Source organism: Ranitomeya variabilis, chromosome 1 (genome assembly GCF_051348905.1).
Source record: "Ranitomeya variabilis isolate aRanVar5 chromosome 1, aRanVar5.hap1, whole genome shotgun sequence".
Classification (NCBI taxonomy): Eukaryota; Metazoa; Chordata; class Amphibia; order Anura; family Dendrobatidae; genus Ranitomeya; species Ranitomeya variabilis.
In genome coordinates, this window is record NC_135232.1 from 502,564,153 (window position 1) to 502,579,810 (window position 15,658).

General features: G+C 41.0%; 1 protein-coding gene across 3 annotated transcripts in view; it reads right to left on the reverse strand.

Moving 5' to 3' along the window:
* Positions 1–8,524: 8,524 nt before the first annotated feature.
* NCAN (neurocan) overlaps positions 8,525–15,658 on the reverse strand; it is a 381,019-nt gene continuing 373,885 nt past the window's right edge. For all 3 annotated transcript variants that reach the window (XM_077252478.1, XM_077252484.1, XM_077252470.1), the window contains 5 exons: positions 15,428–15,586; positions 13,511–13,593; positions 12,971–13,115; positions 11,297–11,479; positions 8,525–10,607 (listed from right to left, as the gene is read on the reverse strand). In XM_077252478.1, the coding sequence (XP_077108593.1) occupies positions 10,408–10,607; positions 11,297–11,479; positions 12,971–13,115; positions 13,511–13,593; positions 15,428–15,586 (770 nt within the window). In that variant the 3' untranslated portion in view covers positions 8,525–10,407. The remainder of the gene's footprint in view (positions 10,608–11,296; positions 11,480–12,970; positions 13,116–13,510; positions 13,594–15,427; positions 15,587–15,658) is intronic.

Below are 15,658 nucleotides of genomic sequence, written 5' to 3' on the forward strand. Positions count from 1 at the left end.
TTGGGAGAGTCATAATATAAAACTCGGGATTTCTTCCTTTATCTGACCCTACTGCGCTAACAACAACCATACGGACCAGCTTTTATGAGGGATAATTAATACAACTATATACAGGAATATAAATTACTGAACCTCCTTTTACTTTTACTTCTATTATTATAAGACTGAACTGAACCATTTGAATAACACAACAGTGATATCTACTGGTCACTATATAAGGAAGATGTATACTTAAATACAATGGATAACTAACTGCTTTCTCTTATGTTCAAGTGGTGACCTCTGTTCGCCACGCTCTCAGAAGCTCAATTATGGTTAAAATAAATAGTGTGGTAAACATTCAAATCTTCAGCTGGGGGACAAATGCATAAAGCACATGGAGATCTTGACAAATACTTAAAAAAGACATCGGGGGCTACACAGACACCACGTAAAATGCCTATTAAGAGACTAGCTTCCCCTGATAACATGGATGGGTCATAATCCAGTGGAGACGACTCGGAGTGCGACTCGGATCTGGGTGACTCTGCACCAATTTCCAGAGCTTTTATGAAAAAACTAATGGCCCAAAATATGAAACCCCTCTTGGAAGAACTGGCAGGCTTACGTTCGGATTTCCAACAGCTAGGACAGAGAGTGGAAGTTTTGGAATCCTCTAATGTGGAAACAGTGGATGCGGTATCATGCCTCCGAGGCCAAGTCCTTCAGCAACAACAACAACTAAACATGGCACTTCTGGTGGCGGAAGACCAAGAAAACCGAAGCCGGAGAAAAAACATCAGATTCAGAGGCATTCCGGAATCTTTTGCAAGTGAAACACTTGCTAAGGTCTCTAAAGAAATTTTTGCCAACCTGCTTGGTCAAGAAAGAACAGAATCAATAGTCATTGAGAGAGTACACTAAGCTCTAAAACCCAGGCCAAAACCAAATGACCCCCCAAGAGACATTATCTGTGGCCTCCTCAGCTTTGTAGACACGGCAGCCATCTTTGCAAGTGCCAAAGAACAAGATAAGATTCTCTATGAGAATTCATAACTCCAACTTTTCCAGGATATAGCCCCTTCAACTCTTGCTAAACCTCAAATCTCTTTTAACTGAGCTCAGAACAAAAGGGCTGATCTACAGATGGCGGTATCCTTTCAGCCTTGCTGTCAACATGGATAATCACTCCCCGTCGTATTTGGAGATAGCCTGGGAAATGCTGGGTATTGAACTTATTCACATCTCCTCCTGAATGCTGATCGACACTGGATGGACTCTGCCTCAGCTGAGAAGACTGCAGGAGTGGTCTCTCAAGAAAAAACAAATGTCCCCATAACCTAAAAAGTCTGACCCTAGAAAACGTCCAGTCTGTTAGGTGTCAAATCTCGAAGTATGTCCACTGCAGTCTCCCATTCTTCTCCAGCCACAGTGGAACCTGCTCAGCAGAGACGTCGGTCCCAGCATCTGGCTCAAGCTGATACTGTGCATCTGGTAACTGCTGCCTTTCCAGGCTCTGCCTTTGTAGCCAGCACTGATCAGCAGTGAGCAGGCCTTTCTGGGACTAAGTCCTGCTTTTCCCATACTGAGCATGCCCATTGGAGGTCGGGGGTTACATGCTCAGGTCCTGTTGCAGCTCCTATTGGACCATCAGGAAGGTCTCGTAGCACTACTGCTATAAAAGGTTCGCATGGCCGCTCGGCCATGTGCTAGTGTAAACTTGATAACGTGTGTGTGTAGATGTATGTAGATGACTGCTCGCGAATGGTGAATGCTATCTAGCGCCCAACAGTGCTACCTGCACACTTAGCACATGTTACAGTGCCGCTTGCAGTGCCCACTTATACGGCACCGTGCGCAATCAGTGCGCTTTCCTGACAGCCTGTCAGTGTAGGGTGGGAATTCCCGCTTGGACTCAGCATCTGACTCAGGGCGTCCTCAGGCGCGGGCTCAAAAGCCACCTAGGGTCAGAGCAAGTCCAATCACCAGTTTAGTGGGGGTGATTCATAGGGATCCCACTAGTGTCTTTCAGCTGCACCATGTGACTGCTTACAGGGTGCAGTATATATTGGCGACTCTGTGAAGCAACAGAGTATGCTTCCATTCACACTGGGTGACGTCTAAACCCACGTGTGAGCAAGCGTCCATCTGCCATTACTCAGCAGCAGGTGTCATCTCTGCACGGTGGGCCACGGACTGAGAACGCACCTCTTATTCTCTATTATCATTATTTGGTGCATTCTGCCAGTCCTAACACGATCTGACCCTGTGACAACCCTTCGGGACGCGTGTAGAAAATAAAACATTGACATTTGAACTTTCGGATAATTTATATTCTTGAGAATGCTCTTCATTCCCCTTTAGGTTCTTCTAGAATACATCTGAACAAGTTGGTACTGGACTAGACATATTGTGGTAGTGTGCAATTGGAAGAGAGGAATTTTGGAGACGAGGGATGCCTTCTATTGTGGGATCATGGTTGTATGTTCCTCGTAGTCCCCTTTTTTCTCCTAACTACAATTTTACATTGATTACTGTTTAATAAAGACAGTTTTCTTTATTGTTTTCTTCTGATTAATACAAGATCACCACTTGAAACCTTTCGCTTATGTTTGGGTACTTTAGACCCCCATGTGATGGGCGAATATGTTAATGTAAAAGGTTTGTTAATTAACGTTCTTTTCTGTCTTTGTTATTTTTTCAGGCACTCCAATGTGAAGGAGGACTTTTTGGTGATACTTTAAATAACTAGTCGGGTGAATTCGGGCTCGATCACTGTGGCAACTTTTAATGTCAAGGGCATTAATTCCCCTGCCAAACGCAGTCAAATATTTACACTCTTAAAAAAGCAAAAGTGGCTTTCATCCAAGAAACCCATTTTTAACTTGGCAGTGTCCCCAAGGTGTCTTTTTCCCCTTTCCTCATATGCCCCCTCAGCGTCCAAAGGGGTCAGCATTGCTTTTAGAACGGGCCTCCCTTTCACAATTAAAGATAGTCTAAATGACTTGGAAGACAGATACGTTTTTGTTAAAGGATATCTGGCTAATACGAAGGTGACATTCGCAAATTGTATGCTCCCAATAAAAAAACAGGTCTCATGGCTAATCAAAACACTAGACACCCTTCAACTTTTTCAGGAAGGTGTGTTATTTGTAGGGGGAGATTGGAATCTAAAAATTCAACCAAGCCTAGATGCTTCCAGTGGATTTTCTCCCATTTCATGGAAATTAAGACAAAGACTTTTAAATAAATTAAATTCATTACATATAGTTGATCCCTGGCGGACCTTATTCCTCACTAAGAAGGATTATTCCTTTTTCTCTCCCCCACACCTCTTGTATCATCGGATAGATTACTTTTTTGTACAGTCAAAAGCCTTTCATTTAATTAGATCCTCTCATATAGGAGAAATTACAATATCAGATCATGCCCCTGTTTTCATCAATATTGCTATCACCACACTACCCCGTGCTGTAGGGCCCTGGAGGCGAATAGTTCTTAGATAATCCGGAAAATATTGGTAAACTAAAAGACAGCATCACACGATATTTTTATGAAAACATCACTGATGGCATACTGACACCCAATATTTGGGAGGCTCACAAACCTGTACTTAGGGGGGAGCTTATTTCTCTGGGTTCCTATGCCAAAAAAATGTGAGAAAAAGAAATTCAATCCCTTCTTCACCAAATTAATACAGCGGAACATATCCATAAAACAAAAAGGTCAGGTGAATCTTACCAAGATCTTACCACCCTCCGACAGACTAAAATATTTATTAAATGTGAGATCGGCCAAGAGGTTTATGTATTGTAGACATCGATTCTACATGCATGGGAACAAAATTGGAAAGCTCACCTCTTAAATGATAAAAAAAAGGAAAAAACATTTATAAAAAATATTCAAATTAAAACGAACAAGAGAGTGGTGGAATCCAGTGAGATTGCCGAGGCCTTCAGGCAGTACTATAGAGCTTATACAATTTAGATCCCCCAGAACCCATGAAAGACTGTGTGAGGTCTGCAGACAATATAAGATTTCTTAACCCCCCTTTCCCTTCCAACAATACCTCATAGCGAATATGATGCTTTAAACTCCCCAATCAGAACTAATGAGATTGAAGATGCCCTGAGAGCTGTAACTAGTGGGAAAGCACCTGGCCCAGATGGCTTCCCAGCCAGATATTATAAGAAATCCTCCTTCCACACATGGTTTCACTTTTCAATTCTTTCCTTATGGGACTACCTCCACCCCGTCAAGCTCTAGAGGCTTACATTGCCATTATTCTGAAGGAGGGGAAAGATGATAGCCTTTATAGCAACTATAGACCATTTTGTTATTGAATAACGATATTAAATTGCTGGCAAAAATATTAGCTTCAAGAATCAATGGGGTCCTGTGAAAACTAGTCCATTCTGATCAAGTGGGATTTGTTCAAGGGAGAGAAGGTAAGGACAATGCTACTAAGGGTACCGTCTCACAGTGGCACTTTGGTCGCTACGACGGCACGATCCGTGATGTTCCAGCGATATACATACGATCTCGCTGTGTCTGACACGCTACTGCGATCAGGGACCCCGCTGAGAATCGTACGTCGTAGCAGATCGTTTGAAACTTTCTTTCGTCGCTGGATCACCCGCTGTCATCGCTGGATCGGTGTGTGTGACACCGATCCAGCGATGTGTTCACTTGTAACCAAGACAGACATCGGAATGTAAGTATGTAGTGTTTTTTTTTTTTTACATTTACAATGGTAACCAGGGTAAACATCGGGTTACTAAGCGCGGCCCTGCGCTTAGTAACCCGATGTTTACCCTGGTTACCCGGGGACTTCGGCATCGTTGGTCACTGGAGAGCTGTCTGTGTGACAGCTCCCCAGCGACCACACAACGACTTACCAACGATCACGGCCAGGTCGTATCGCTGGTCGTGATCGTTGGTAAATCGTTTAGTGTAAAGGTACCCTTAGATTCTTTATGCTATCTCTTACGCTAAGAGAAGTTTCTTACAATCCTGTCAACAGATGCCGAAAAGGCGTTTGACAGAATTAGCTGGAATTATATGATATGTACACTTTAAAAATTTGCCTTCACACCTCCTTTCATAGATGCTATTATAACCTTCTATGTTAATCCCACTGCCTGGGTAGGAGTGAATGGGATTTTTTCAGACCCTTTTGAAATGAGAAATGGAACTAGACAGGGCTGCTCCCTTTCCCCTGCCTTGTTTGTTTTGGTAATGGAAACCCTAAAGGTACCGTCACATTAAGCGACGCTGCAGCGATAGCGACAGCGATGCCGATCGCTGCAGCGTCGCTGTTTGGTCGCTGGAGAGCTGTCACACAGACCGCTCTCCAGCGACCAACGATGCCGAGGTCCCCGGGTAACCAGGGTAAGCATCGGGTTGCTAAGCGCAGGGCCGCGCTTAGTAACCCGATGTTTACCCTGGTTACCAGCGTAAAAGTTAAAAAAACAAACAGCACATACTCAACAGCGCGTCCCCCAGCCTCTGCTTCCTGACACTGACTGAGCTCCGGCCCTAACAGCACAGCGGTGACGTCACCGCTGTGCTTTCACTTTCAGTTTAGGGCCGGAGCTCAGTCAGTGTCAGGAAGCAGAGGCTGGGGGACGCGCTGGTGAGTATGTGCTGTTTGTTTTTTTAACTTTTACGCTGGTAACCAGGGTAAACATCGGGTTACTAAGCGCGGCCCTGCGCTTAGTAACCCGATGTTTACCCTGGTTACCAGTGTAAAATATCGCTGGTATCCTTGCTTTTGCTGTCAAACACGGCGATACACGGCGACCTAGCGACCAAATAAAGTGCAGACCTTCTAGCAGCGACCAGCAATTTCACAGCGGGATCCAGATCGCTGCTGCGTGTCAAATACAGCGATATCGCTATCCAGGTCGCTGCAACGTCACGGATCGCTGGCGATATCGCCTAGTGTGACGGTACCTTAATACAGAAAATCAGACAAGAAGTATCCATTAAAGGCCTTTTGATAGGCCAGCTAGAAATCAAAGCAGCAGCCTTTGCAGACGACCTTCTTCTTCTGACCTCGAACCCTAATTTAGCTTTCCTCAGACTGGTAAACATATTCAATGAGCTTGCGTTAGTCTCTAACTTCAAAATTAATTTAAGTAAATCAGAAGCTCTGAATATCTCGGCACCAAATGAAGTTATTTCAGCACTTAAAAAAGAGACACCGTTCCACTGGGCTGCAGAAAAATTAAAATATCTCTGGATTTTCTTGACAACAGACCCTTCCACCCTATATAAATATAATTTCACGCCCCTTTTGGATAAGCTACAATGTTTATTTAAAAAATATGACCTACCGTACGTATCCTGGATGGGTCAAGTTAATATTATCAAATCTTATATTCTCCGAAAATATTCTATACCATGCAAATGGTCCCTATACCTCTCCCTAATTCTTTTTTCCTCTCACTTAATCAGCTTATTTCTAATTTTGTCTGGAAAAATAAAAGGGCTAGACTTTCTCTTAAACTACTTTTTATTCCCAAGGCCTTGGCCTTCCGGATTTTAATACATATTACCAGGCTATACACCTTGCTCGATGGATTACCCTAATCAAACATAGCAAAGACTCTATCAGCACAAATGTAGAAATTGCCTTGATGGAGCAAAGTACTGCAGTGCGCAGGCGCCGGGAAAGGTCAGAGAGGCCCGGCGCCTGCGCACTGCTTTACTTTGCTCTGCCCTCAACAGGGCAGACAAAGTATGTCTGCGTCAGAGCCGCGGCAAGAAGACAAGAAGAGGACATCATCAAATGAGGCGCTGGACTGGACCGCGACTCCCATGAGACCCGGACCACAGCGGGACCGCCCCTGGGTGAGTATAATATAACCTTTATTTCTCATCTTTCAGGTTACATCAGGGGCTTATCTACAGCATTACAGAATGCTGTAGATAAGCCCCTGATGCCGGTGGCCGCAGCTCATATACGATTTTGGGGGTGACAGACTCCCGTTAACATGACGACAACACAGGTGCTGAAATACAGATGAGGCAACCACTCACAACCTACCAAACTAATGGAGGGGGTGGCTGCTTGGCATACTACTGCACATAAAAGACTTGTATGTGGCGCTGTTCACACAATGGAGATGCACAGCATCCAGGTTAACAGCCTAGTAGTGACACCCTTCTATTAGCTCAGGCGGGCTGCCCAGCGCTATCCAAATGCATCCTATGTGAACAGTCACCACAGTTTACAAGACAGAATGGGCCCAACTGCACCACAAAAAAAGTGCAAAAAACACATACAAAAAAAAAAATATGTGAGGTATTAGTTTATATTTTGGCCAAAATACGCAAGCTCGTAACCCACGTCACGGGTCCCCACGCTTACGAGTCCTAACGCTAAACAAATATAGCACAAAAAGAGGATTCAGAGATCCTACAAAAATTCAAAAAACAGCAAAAAAGGCAGAGCGCATTCCACTTAAGAAAGACTGGGAGTGCTACCGTGAACTGTACCCTAACCTCTCTGATGCATGTCTATCGAGCCACGTTACGCTCTCGCATCACTGAGAACTGTGCTATGCTCCCCTTGCCATATCCCAGACCAAAGAGCCCGCAAAAGACACCAGAGACTTATCTTCTACGCCAGGACTCTGCTCGTTGACGTTACTAGGACTACACCGGACGCACTACATGCTAACCGCTGTTGGTGTCATTCCTTATCCTGTGGACATTACATGCTGGACGTCGTCCGGACCGAATAAGTCATACTTTGAGCACCATTGTTATTGTAGTTTCTTGAATTTTCCCAAAACTGCATATCCATTGTCCCTAAATTTTCCCGCTTTCTCCCTCCTTCCTTCCTGCATGGAGTATACACCTGTTAGTAAATACTTTAACCCTTGCTCTGCCTCCTATCCGCTACTGCATCCCACAACCTGCTCACACTTGCACTGTATAAAATTATTTTTATTATTATGGAGGGTAGTGATCTTTTCTTTGCAATTGGAGATACACTTTAAGAATAATAAAAAAAATTTGATTTTTACACACAGCATTATAAAACTTGCAATTTGGTGCATGGTGCATGTTGTTATGTGTAGTAATGCAGAAGAATAGCAAGCTTATCTTAGTAACACTATGTTACACACTGCAAACCGCAGATGACACTGTAGTAACCATTGTAGTTTTTTTGTGCATTTAGTTCCTTTCTAGTCTGTACTGGATGGCCTCAGTTTTTGTATGTCTTATTTCTCTATAGTAATCATGGTAATCAAGGCCACTTGTAAAAACTCAACGCACAGTATGCCTCAGTATGTGTAAGCCATAACCTGGAAAGGGTGATAAATACAGAAGTGGTGAGGTGTTTCTGTGATAATTTTCCTCTGATTGTTCCACTCCTGATCTTGGCTTACACATACTGAGGTAAAAAACTCACCAAATACTTAATGTGTGCACGTTACCTAAGACAGTTCATTCAAAGACAATGTCTGAATGCTGATGATTCTGCTGAAAGTAGAAATCTGCAACATTATACACAAACGATGACAAATATATTGTATAAAGACGTTTGATTTATCTTTTAATCAAAAAGAATTCTGGGAAGTCACATGATCATTTTCTGCAATGTAGATTCTATAAAGAATGTGATATAATAATCAAATGCATGGCTCTTTTAACTTCTCAATGTTATATTCTTTTGTAGTCTAAAAAGATCACAAAAGCCAATCAGATTATGATTGCCTTACTTATATCTATCAATGACCACATTCAAAGCAACACAATCATAGCTGGAAAACATGACAGATGGACGCTAGGGTACTTGCACACTACTATTTTTCCTCCAATATTCTCTTCCCTGTAATTTGGCAGCATAGGCTGTATTATTCTTCTATAATAAAAGACCATTACAAATGGTCCATTGTGTATCCTTTTTTTTGTAATAGCCAAACAGGTAGGGAAAATGCAGGAAAAAGTAACAGTGTCCATGAGCCCATCCTATGACTTTTTCATCATGTACACAAAAGATATATAAATGCATAAATGTACTCACTCATAACCATATTTTTCAATAACAAAGGTTGAGCAAGATACCCAGCAAGAACTAGAAGATAATATTTCTACCACAAAACGGCACTACATTTCATTTGTAAGCAAACAGTAATAATACAAAAGACGGAACCCCCACCCTTTTCCCGCCCATAACTTTCCCTTCACCGACCCGTTCCCTAGTCCTTCAGAAACCTAAAATTTGTCTATTACACAATGATGCTTGTAGAGCAGGGCATAAAAAATTGATCCCCAGCACTGGAGCTGGGAAAAGAAGACCACTGCTCTATATTGGAGAGCACAGTCCTTTTTTTCCATTTATTGACTTAATGCACCTAGAACAAGAAGGAACAAGAAGCACCTTAATGGTCCATTTATTTGGCTTAACAGAATTAATGTGAGCTCTAAATGATGCACGTAATTTTCATCTATCCTTACATTGCCTTGAAGCAACACGATAGAAGAACACAGTTCACTTCAAAATTGTGGTTGGCTCCATAGGAACTATGGTATAAGATGTAAATGTTTCTTATGCTGTCAATTTAATGAGAGTTAATGAATGTTAAGCAGGTAATAGATACTGCTAATTCCTTCTTGTTGTGCATGTTTTTCTATGGTAACTTTTAGAAAATGGGTCATATAACACTTTCAAAACACCAAAACCATGCCATAATAAAAGTCCTAGACTGTTAGAGAGAACACAATTAAGGAATCCTTCAGGAATATGGTTCCACAGCAGTAAGATGATCAAAATATATTATGACATTTCAGTTACTGAATTATTGGTGTGCTTTTTCCTGTTAAACACATCTAAGTATCAATGTCTTCCATCATTTTAACATATAGACTTGTCCCTTTAATGGATTTTTAAGTTTTCTACTTCACTTGCATGAGGGCAAGTCACATGTGAACTTCTCCATTGAAAGACCATTCTTCAACAATCAGATAAGCTTCATCTTCTTCTTAAGGTAGTGTTTTCAAAGAAGGAGGCTATAAGATGGATCCGATAGCCAAGACCTAGAGTTCATGGTGTTGTTATGCCTGCTCTTATATAACGAGATGGATATATGACAAATAACACAATAAACTGCATGGTGTTGATTGATGTTCTGAATTTTGTACCTATTTTCATACTGTCATTTGGCTTATTAAACAATGGTGCCCAGTTAGACTTGCACAATTCTAAACACCAGATTTACTTAAAAAAGTAATGAAATCGATATTTAGTCTGGCACTGTTTGCAGCAGGGAATTACTAGGAATGTTCTTGTTAATATCTAATACTAATTTGCTCTGGAATTGATAAGTCTTCTCCTGTATCATGTTGATTGCTCCAAACAAGGTGGGTTTCTCAGTAGAAGATGGAATGCAGAGGACCATAAGTGGATGCTCCTTAATAGTATGTGTCCTTAGCGCTCCGGTGTAGGTGCTGCTCCTGTTTTCTCCTTTCACGGTGGGATTTGTGCTGGTGGTGGTGATGATGATGGTGGTGGTGGTGGTTATTATTATTATGGTGGTGGTGGTTATGATGCTGGTTGTGCAGATGGTGTCTGTGCTGGTGATGATGCCTTCGTGTCCTGTGATGTCTTCGGGCTGTTTGGTAAAAAAAAGAGTTAATGCACACATTATTAATACAGACAATTTATTTTATATGATTTAAGATTTAGAATAATAGACTGTTGTTGGTTGACCCTAGTGATAGGAATCAGTACAGAAGTAATGTGATCCTATAGTGCAAACTGCCGTTATTTAGATGGCTGTTCATTGGTACTGCTTGATACCATAATTGTCTTGTGAAAGAATTAAGAAAAACAGATATTTTTCACAGGTCTACACTATGAATATTTCGTCCATGTAACTACAATCACACTTTCTGTCAGACGGCTTTTTACGTAAATATGTCTCCCTAAATCCAGCCGTACATTATGAGATGGCTCTTCTCTACACAGGTGGTGCACAATGTTTCTATTTGCCCAATTCATTTCTACGGAAAGGAACAGTGCAAGTGCAGCCAGTAACTAAAGAGAACAGAGATATGAGACTATTGGTTATGGAAGTCATCACAACCTTGAGGTGTACTGTGGGCAAGTCATAATGTTGACATCAATGATACTGTATTTTGTATAAATGAAATCTTATAAAAATAGAAAATTATTTATGACTAGTAGTTAAAAAAAGAGTTGTAACATTCATAAAAATGGTATGAACTGAGCTAAAATGTTTTTATTATTTTTGATGATAGCTATCCTATAAAGAAACAAAATATATAAAGGCATACGTACGTTTAACACAAAGAATTTTAGGCTTGTCCCATCTTCCATTCTTGTGACATCGAATAGTTGGTACGTGTCGCTGTATGAAGCCATCTTGGCACTGGTACCGCACGGTGGAATGGATACTGTATTTCTCCTTCTTTTTGCCAATGACATGGGCATTTCTCACTGCAGGAGGTGTGCTGCAGAGAACTGTAGAAAGGAAATCGTGAACTCAACTACTGAACAAAACATCTAATTCATTTTTCATTTAAACTGCACTCCGCAATATGCAACACCCAAAAGAAAAAGTCATGAATTTATGGAAATCACAGAATCAAAGACATGCCAATAATAATAAAATGGAAACAAAATTTTCAGAACATCTCAATTAATTCATTATTGAGTATGAGCGCCACATTCAGAAATACACACACTTACACACCTTGATATGCTATCAATGAGGTTAGTAACCCCTGCACGGCATATGGCATTCAATTACATCATTTGTCAGGTCCCTGACACAAAAAACAAACCCTCGTGCTGCTATATGAATGTAAAAATAAAAAAGTTACGGTTCTTGAAAGAAGGCGAGGAAAAAACGAAAACAAACGGAAAATATCCTGGTCATGAAGGGGTTAATGGTTTTCTGAGAAATGTTATGCCACGCCATATACACTTGGGTACACAAGTCATAAAGATCTGCTGCTGGCAGCTGACTTTGCAATGATGGACCAATAATGTCCCAGATGTGCTGTAGAACGTGGTAGGATATTTAGACCACATAAGCTGCTTACAGTAACATGAACAACATGTGGCCTGACATTGTTGTGTTGAAAAATGGCTCCTGGAACACTTTGTAGAAATGGCTGTACCACTTGGTCCATGACTCATCCATTCTGAACTGCAAGCAAAAATGGACATCACATACCAAGCCCAAGGTGTCAAACAGTGACTACACAATCCATCAATAGGCATCCGCATGACATTGGGCTTTGAGCAAGACATCCAGCTTCACGAGTTCCACTGACCTTACCCCACCAAGGCTTATCATGGTGCAGGTTATGATGGCAATGTAGGCTGGAAGGAAGGTCTATGTTCATCAGCTATGACTTGTGCATTTGTCCTGGATGCAATTAAAGCCACATTGATTTAAGTCATGGAACCAGTGGTATGGCCATTTCTACAAGATGTCGCAGGATACATTTTTCAATGTGATAATGCAAGGAATAGTGTTGCTGATGCTACTATGAGCATCCTGCATGGTCTAAACACACTTCAATGGCTTTTGCAGAGTCTCCAGACTTGTCTCTCATCGAGCACATCTGGGATGTGATTGGTTGGCAAAGTGACCTGCCAGCAGTAGGTCTTAATGATTTGCGTGCCCAAGTATATTCAGTATGGCAGAACATTCCTTAGACAACAACTACAACCTAATTGAGCGTAAAAGTGTGTATTTCTACTGTTCATACTGGATACTGAATACATTGTGATGTTTTGACAATATTTCCTTTTTTTTCACCAGTTACATATAATTATCATGTTTATTTATCCTTTAATTTCTATAACTCCACGACTTTCCCTTCTTGGTATTACCATTTCAATGTTGAGGATTGCGTATTAGTCTATATTTGAAAATGTAATGCTACAAATATATGAGTAAAGTTCATATTAAGAAATATTATCAGATGAGGACATTCTTACCAGTCCCTTTCTTGCAGATATAGGGCAGGTTGTAGTTACACGGGACATCATTCCACTTGCCCTCCTCATGAGAAACCATTACCACACAGTCTTCACCTCCAGCAAAAAAATTATCAGGCTGTTGATCCCGCCAACTCTCAAATTGCTGTAACAGGCATTAATATCAGAGTGTGTATGTTGCTTTGAAAAAAGTGATGCGCAGTAGTTACATTTGAAACTAGACACCAATATGCATAATAATCTAGTCATGCAGATGGATTCATCACATTATCCTACAGAATATATTGTAGATTCTGTTAAGAGTGACATGTGAAAACATCACCACTCTCTATACAACCTACTTACATAGCTTTTGCACAAGCTCAGAACATCCAAGCTGGCTTAATAGAACTGGACTGAGTTTACAAAAAATCATCAGTCATGCTGAACACAGAACAAAGTTATGATTTTTTTTTTAAGACAGTGTAATGTCATGCAAACATGGAAGTTTTTCATAAACTGATGTACCATCAGGCCATGTACTTGGTCTAGCTCACTCACCAGTGCTGTATTATCTGTCCATTGGAAATCCTGTTCTACCGTCCTGTCATTGAGACCAATCCAGGTATTCTCACGACCAAAACCTATATAAAAGCAAAATGCAAGCCAATTAACGTTTTACTTAACTGACTTATGAAATGAAATATTTGGGACAATAGACTACACCATTGAACCAGATAAAACTCACTAATTTACTTTTCAGACAAAATATGCTATAGGTCTCCAGAGTTACTGTATCTTCAGCAATTAAGTAGGTGTTATGTGGAGATACAGGTGCTTCTCACAAAATTAGAATATCATCCAAAAGTTTATTTCAATTCTTCATTGTAAAAAGTGAAACTCATATATTATATATAGTCATTACAAACAGAGTGATTTATTTCAAGTGTTTATTTCTGTTAATGTTGATGATTATGGCTTACAGCTAGTGATGAGCGAGTGTACTCGTTGCTCGGGTTTTCCAGAGCACGCTCGGGTGACCTCCGAGTAATTATGACTGCTCGGAGATTTAGTTTTCATCACGGCAGCTGAATGATTTACAGCTAGTAGCCAGCCTAAGTACATGTGGGGGTTGCCTGGTTGCTAGGGAATCCCCACATGTAATGAAGCTGGCTAGTAGCTGTAAATCATTCAGCTGCCGGGATGAAAACTAAGTCTTCGAGCAGTCATAAATAAACGGAGGTCACCCGAGCGTGCTCGGGAAAACCCGAGCAACGAGTACACTCGCTCATCACTACTTATAGCCAATGAAAACCCAAACATCAATATCTCAGTAAATTAGAATACTTTATAACACCAGCTTGAAAAATGATTTTAAAATCCGAAATGATGGCCTACTGAAATGTATGTTCAGTAAATGCACTCAATACTTGGTCGGGGCTCCTTTTGCAACAAATACTGCATCAATGTGGCGTGGCATGGAGGCAATCAGCCTGTGGCACTGCTGAGGTGTTATGGAAGCCCAGGTTGCTTTGATTGCAGCTTTCAGCTCGTCTGCATTGTTGGGTCTGGGGTCTCTCATCTTCCTCTTGACAATGCTCCATAGATTCTCTATGGGGTTAAGGTCAGGCGAGTTTGCTGGCCATTGAAGATCAGTGATACTGTTGTTTTTAAACCAGGTCCTTTTGGCAGTGTGGACAGGTGCCAAGTCCTGCTTGAGAATTCAATTTCTATATAATATATGAGTTTCACTTTTTGTACTGAAGAACTGAAATAAATGAACTTTTTGATGATATTCTAATTTTGTGAGAAGCACCTGTAGGTTGTGAAATCTATAAAAGGTGTTATTGTTAAATGTGATGAAAACTGATCACATGTAGCAATTTATTACCTGCATCAGTGATGCTCCATTACATGCATTTGCCATGTGTGCAACCTTTGAAGCTGCACATTGTCCAAGTATAAGGAGTTGTCCATAATTTTAACACTGCAGTAGCCCACATCAATCTTTCTATACTTCTGTCACGAACATTCACAAGACCGCTGCAGTCAGTCACTGGCTTAGACGTCTCATGCTCTACATCACCCTTGATAGGAATCAAAGATGGCAGTGGTCACATATGACACATCATCCCGGAAAGGAGTGAAAACAAAATGAAGATGGGGACCAGCAAGGTCTAATAAAGTGTGAGGGCTGCAGAAGTAAAGATTGAGCAAGAGAGTATTGGTTATTTTTTATATTATCAGATTTCCAGATTTTACTTTTTGTCCATTTTTTCATATCAGAGACAACCCTTTTAAATTCAACTTCCCACTATCTATTTGATTGCATCTAAGGGCTGAGCTAAAAATTTCCTTACAGCATTATATAAATCTAGTGGATCTGTAAAGAGCTCTTGTAACTCAAAGGGCCAATATACTTTTCTTGCTGTCTATATCCACCCCAGATACTTGCACATGTAAATATTCTATACTTACTGTTAATAAATGCCTGCTCCTCTTGAGAATGGATGCTTGTCAGATGCCCAGATCTTCTTCGACAGTCCCTTTCAGCCTCTTCCCATGGCAGTCGTTGCGGAAAATAACGATAACAAGAACCCTGGAATTTGTGCCAATTGTGATCACACCCCTCCGTATCTAAAAAATAAAAAGTCAATCACACATATAAATATAGGAGGAAAACAAATAGCTGCAGGGATCAGATGAAAA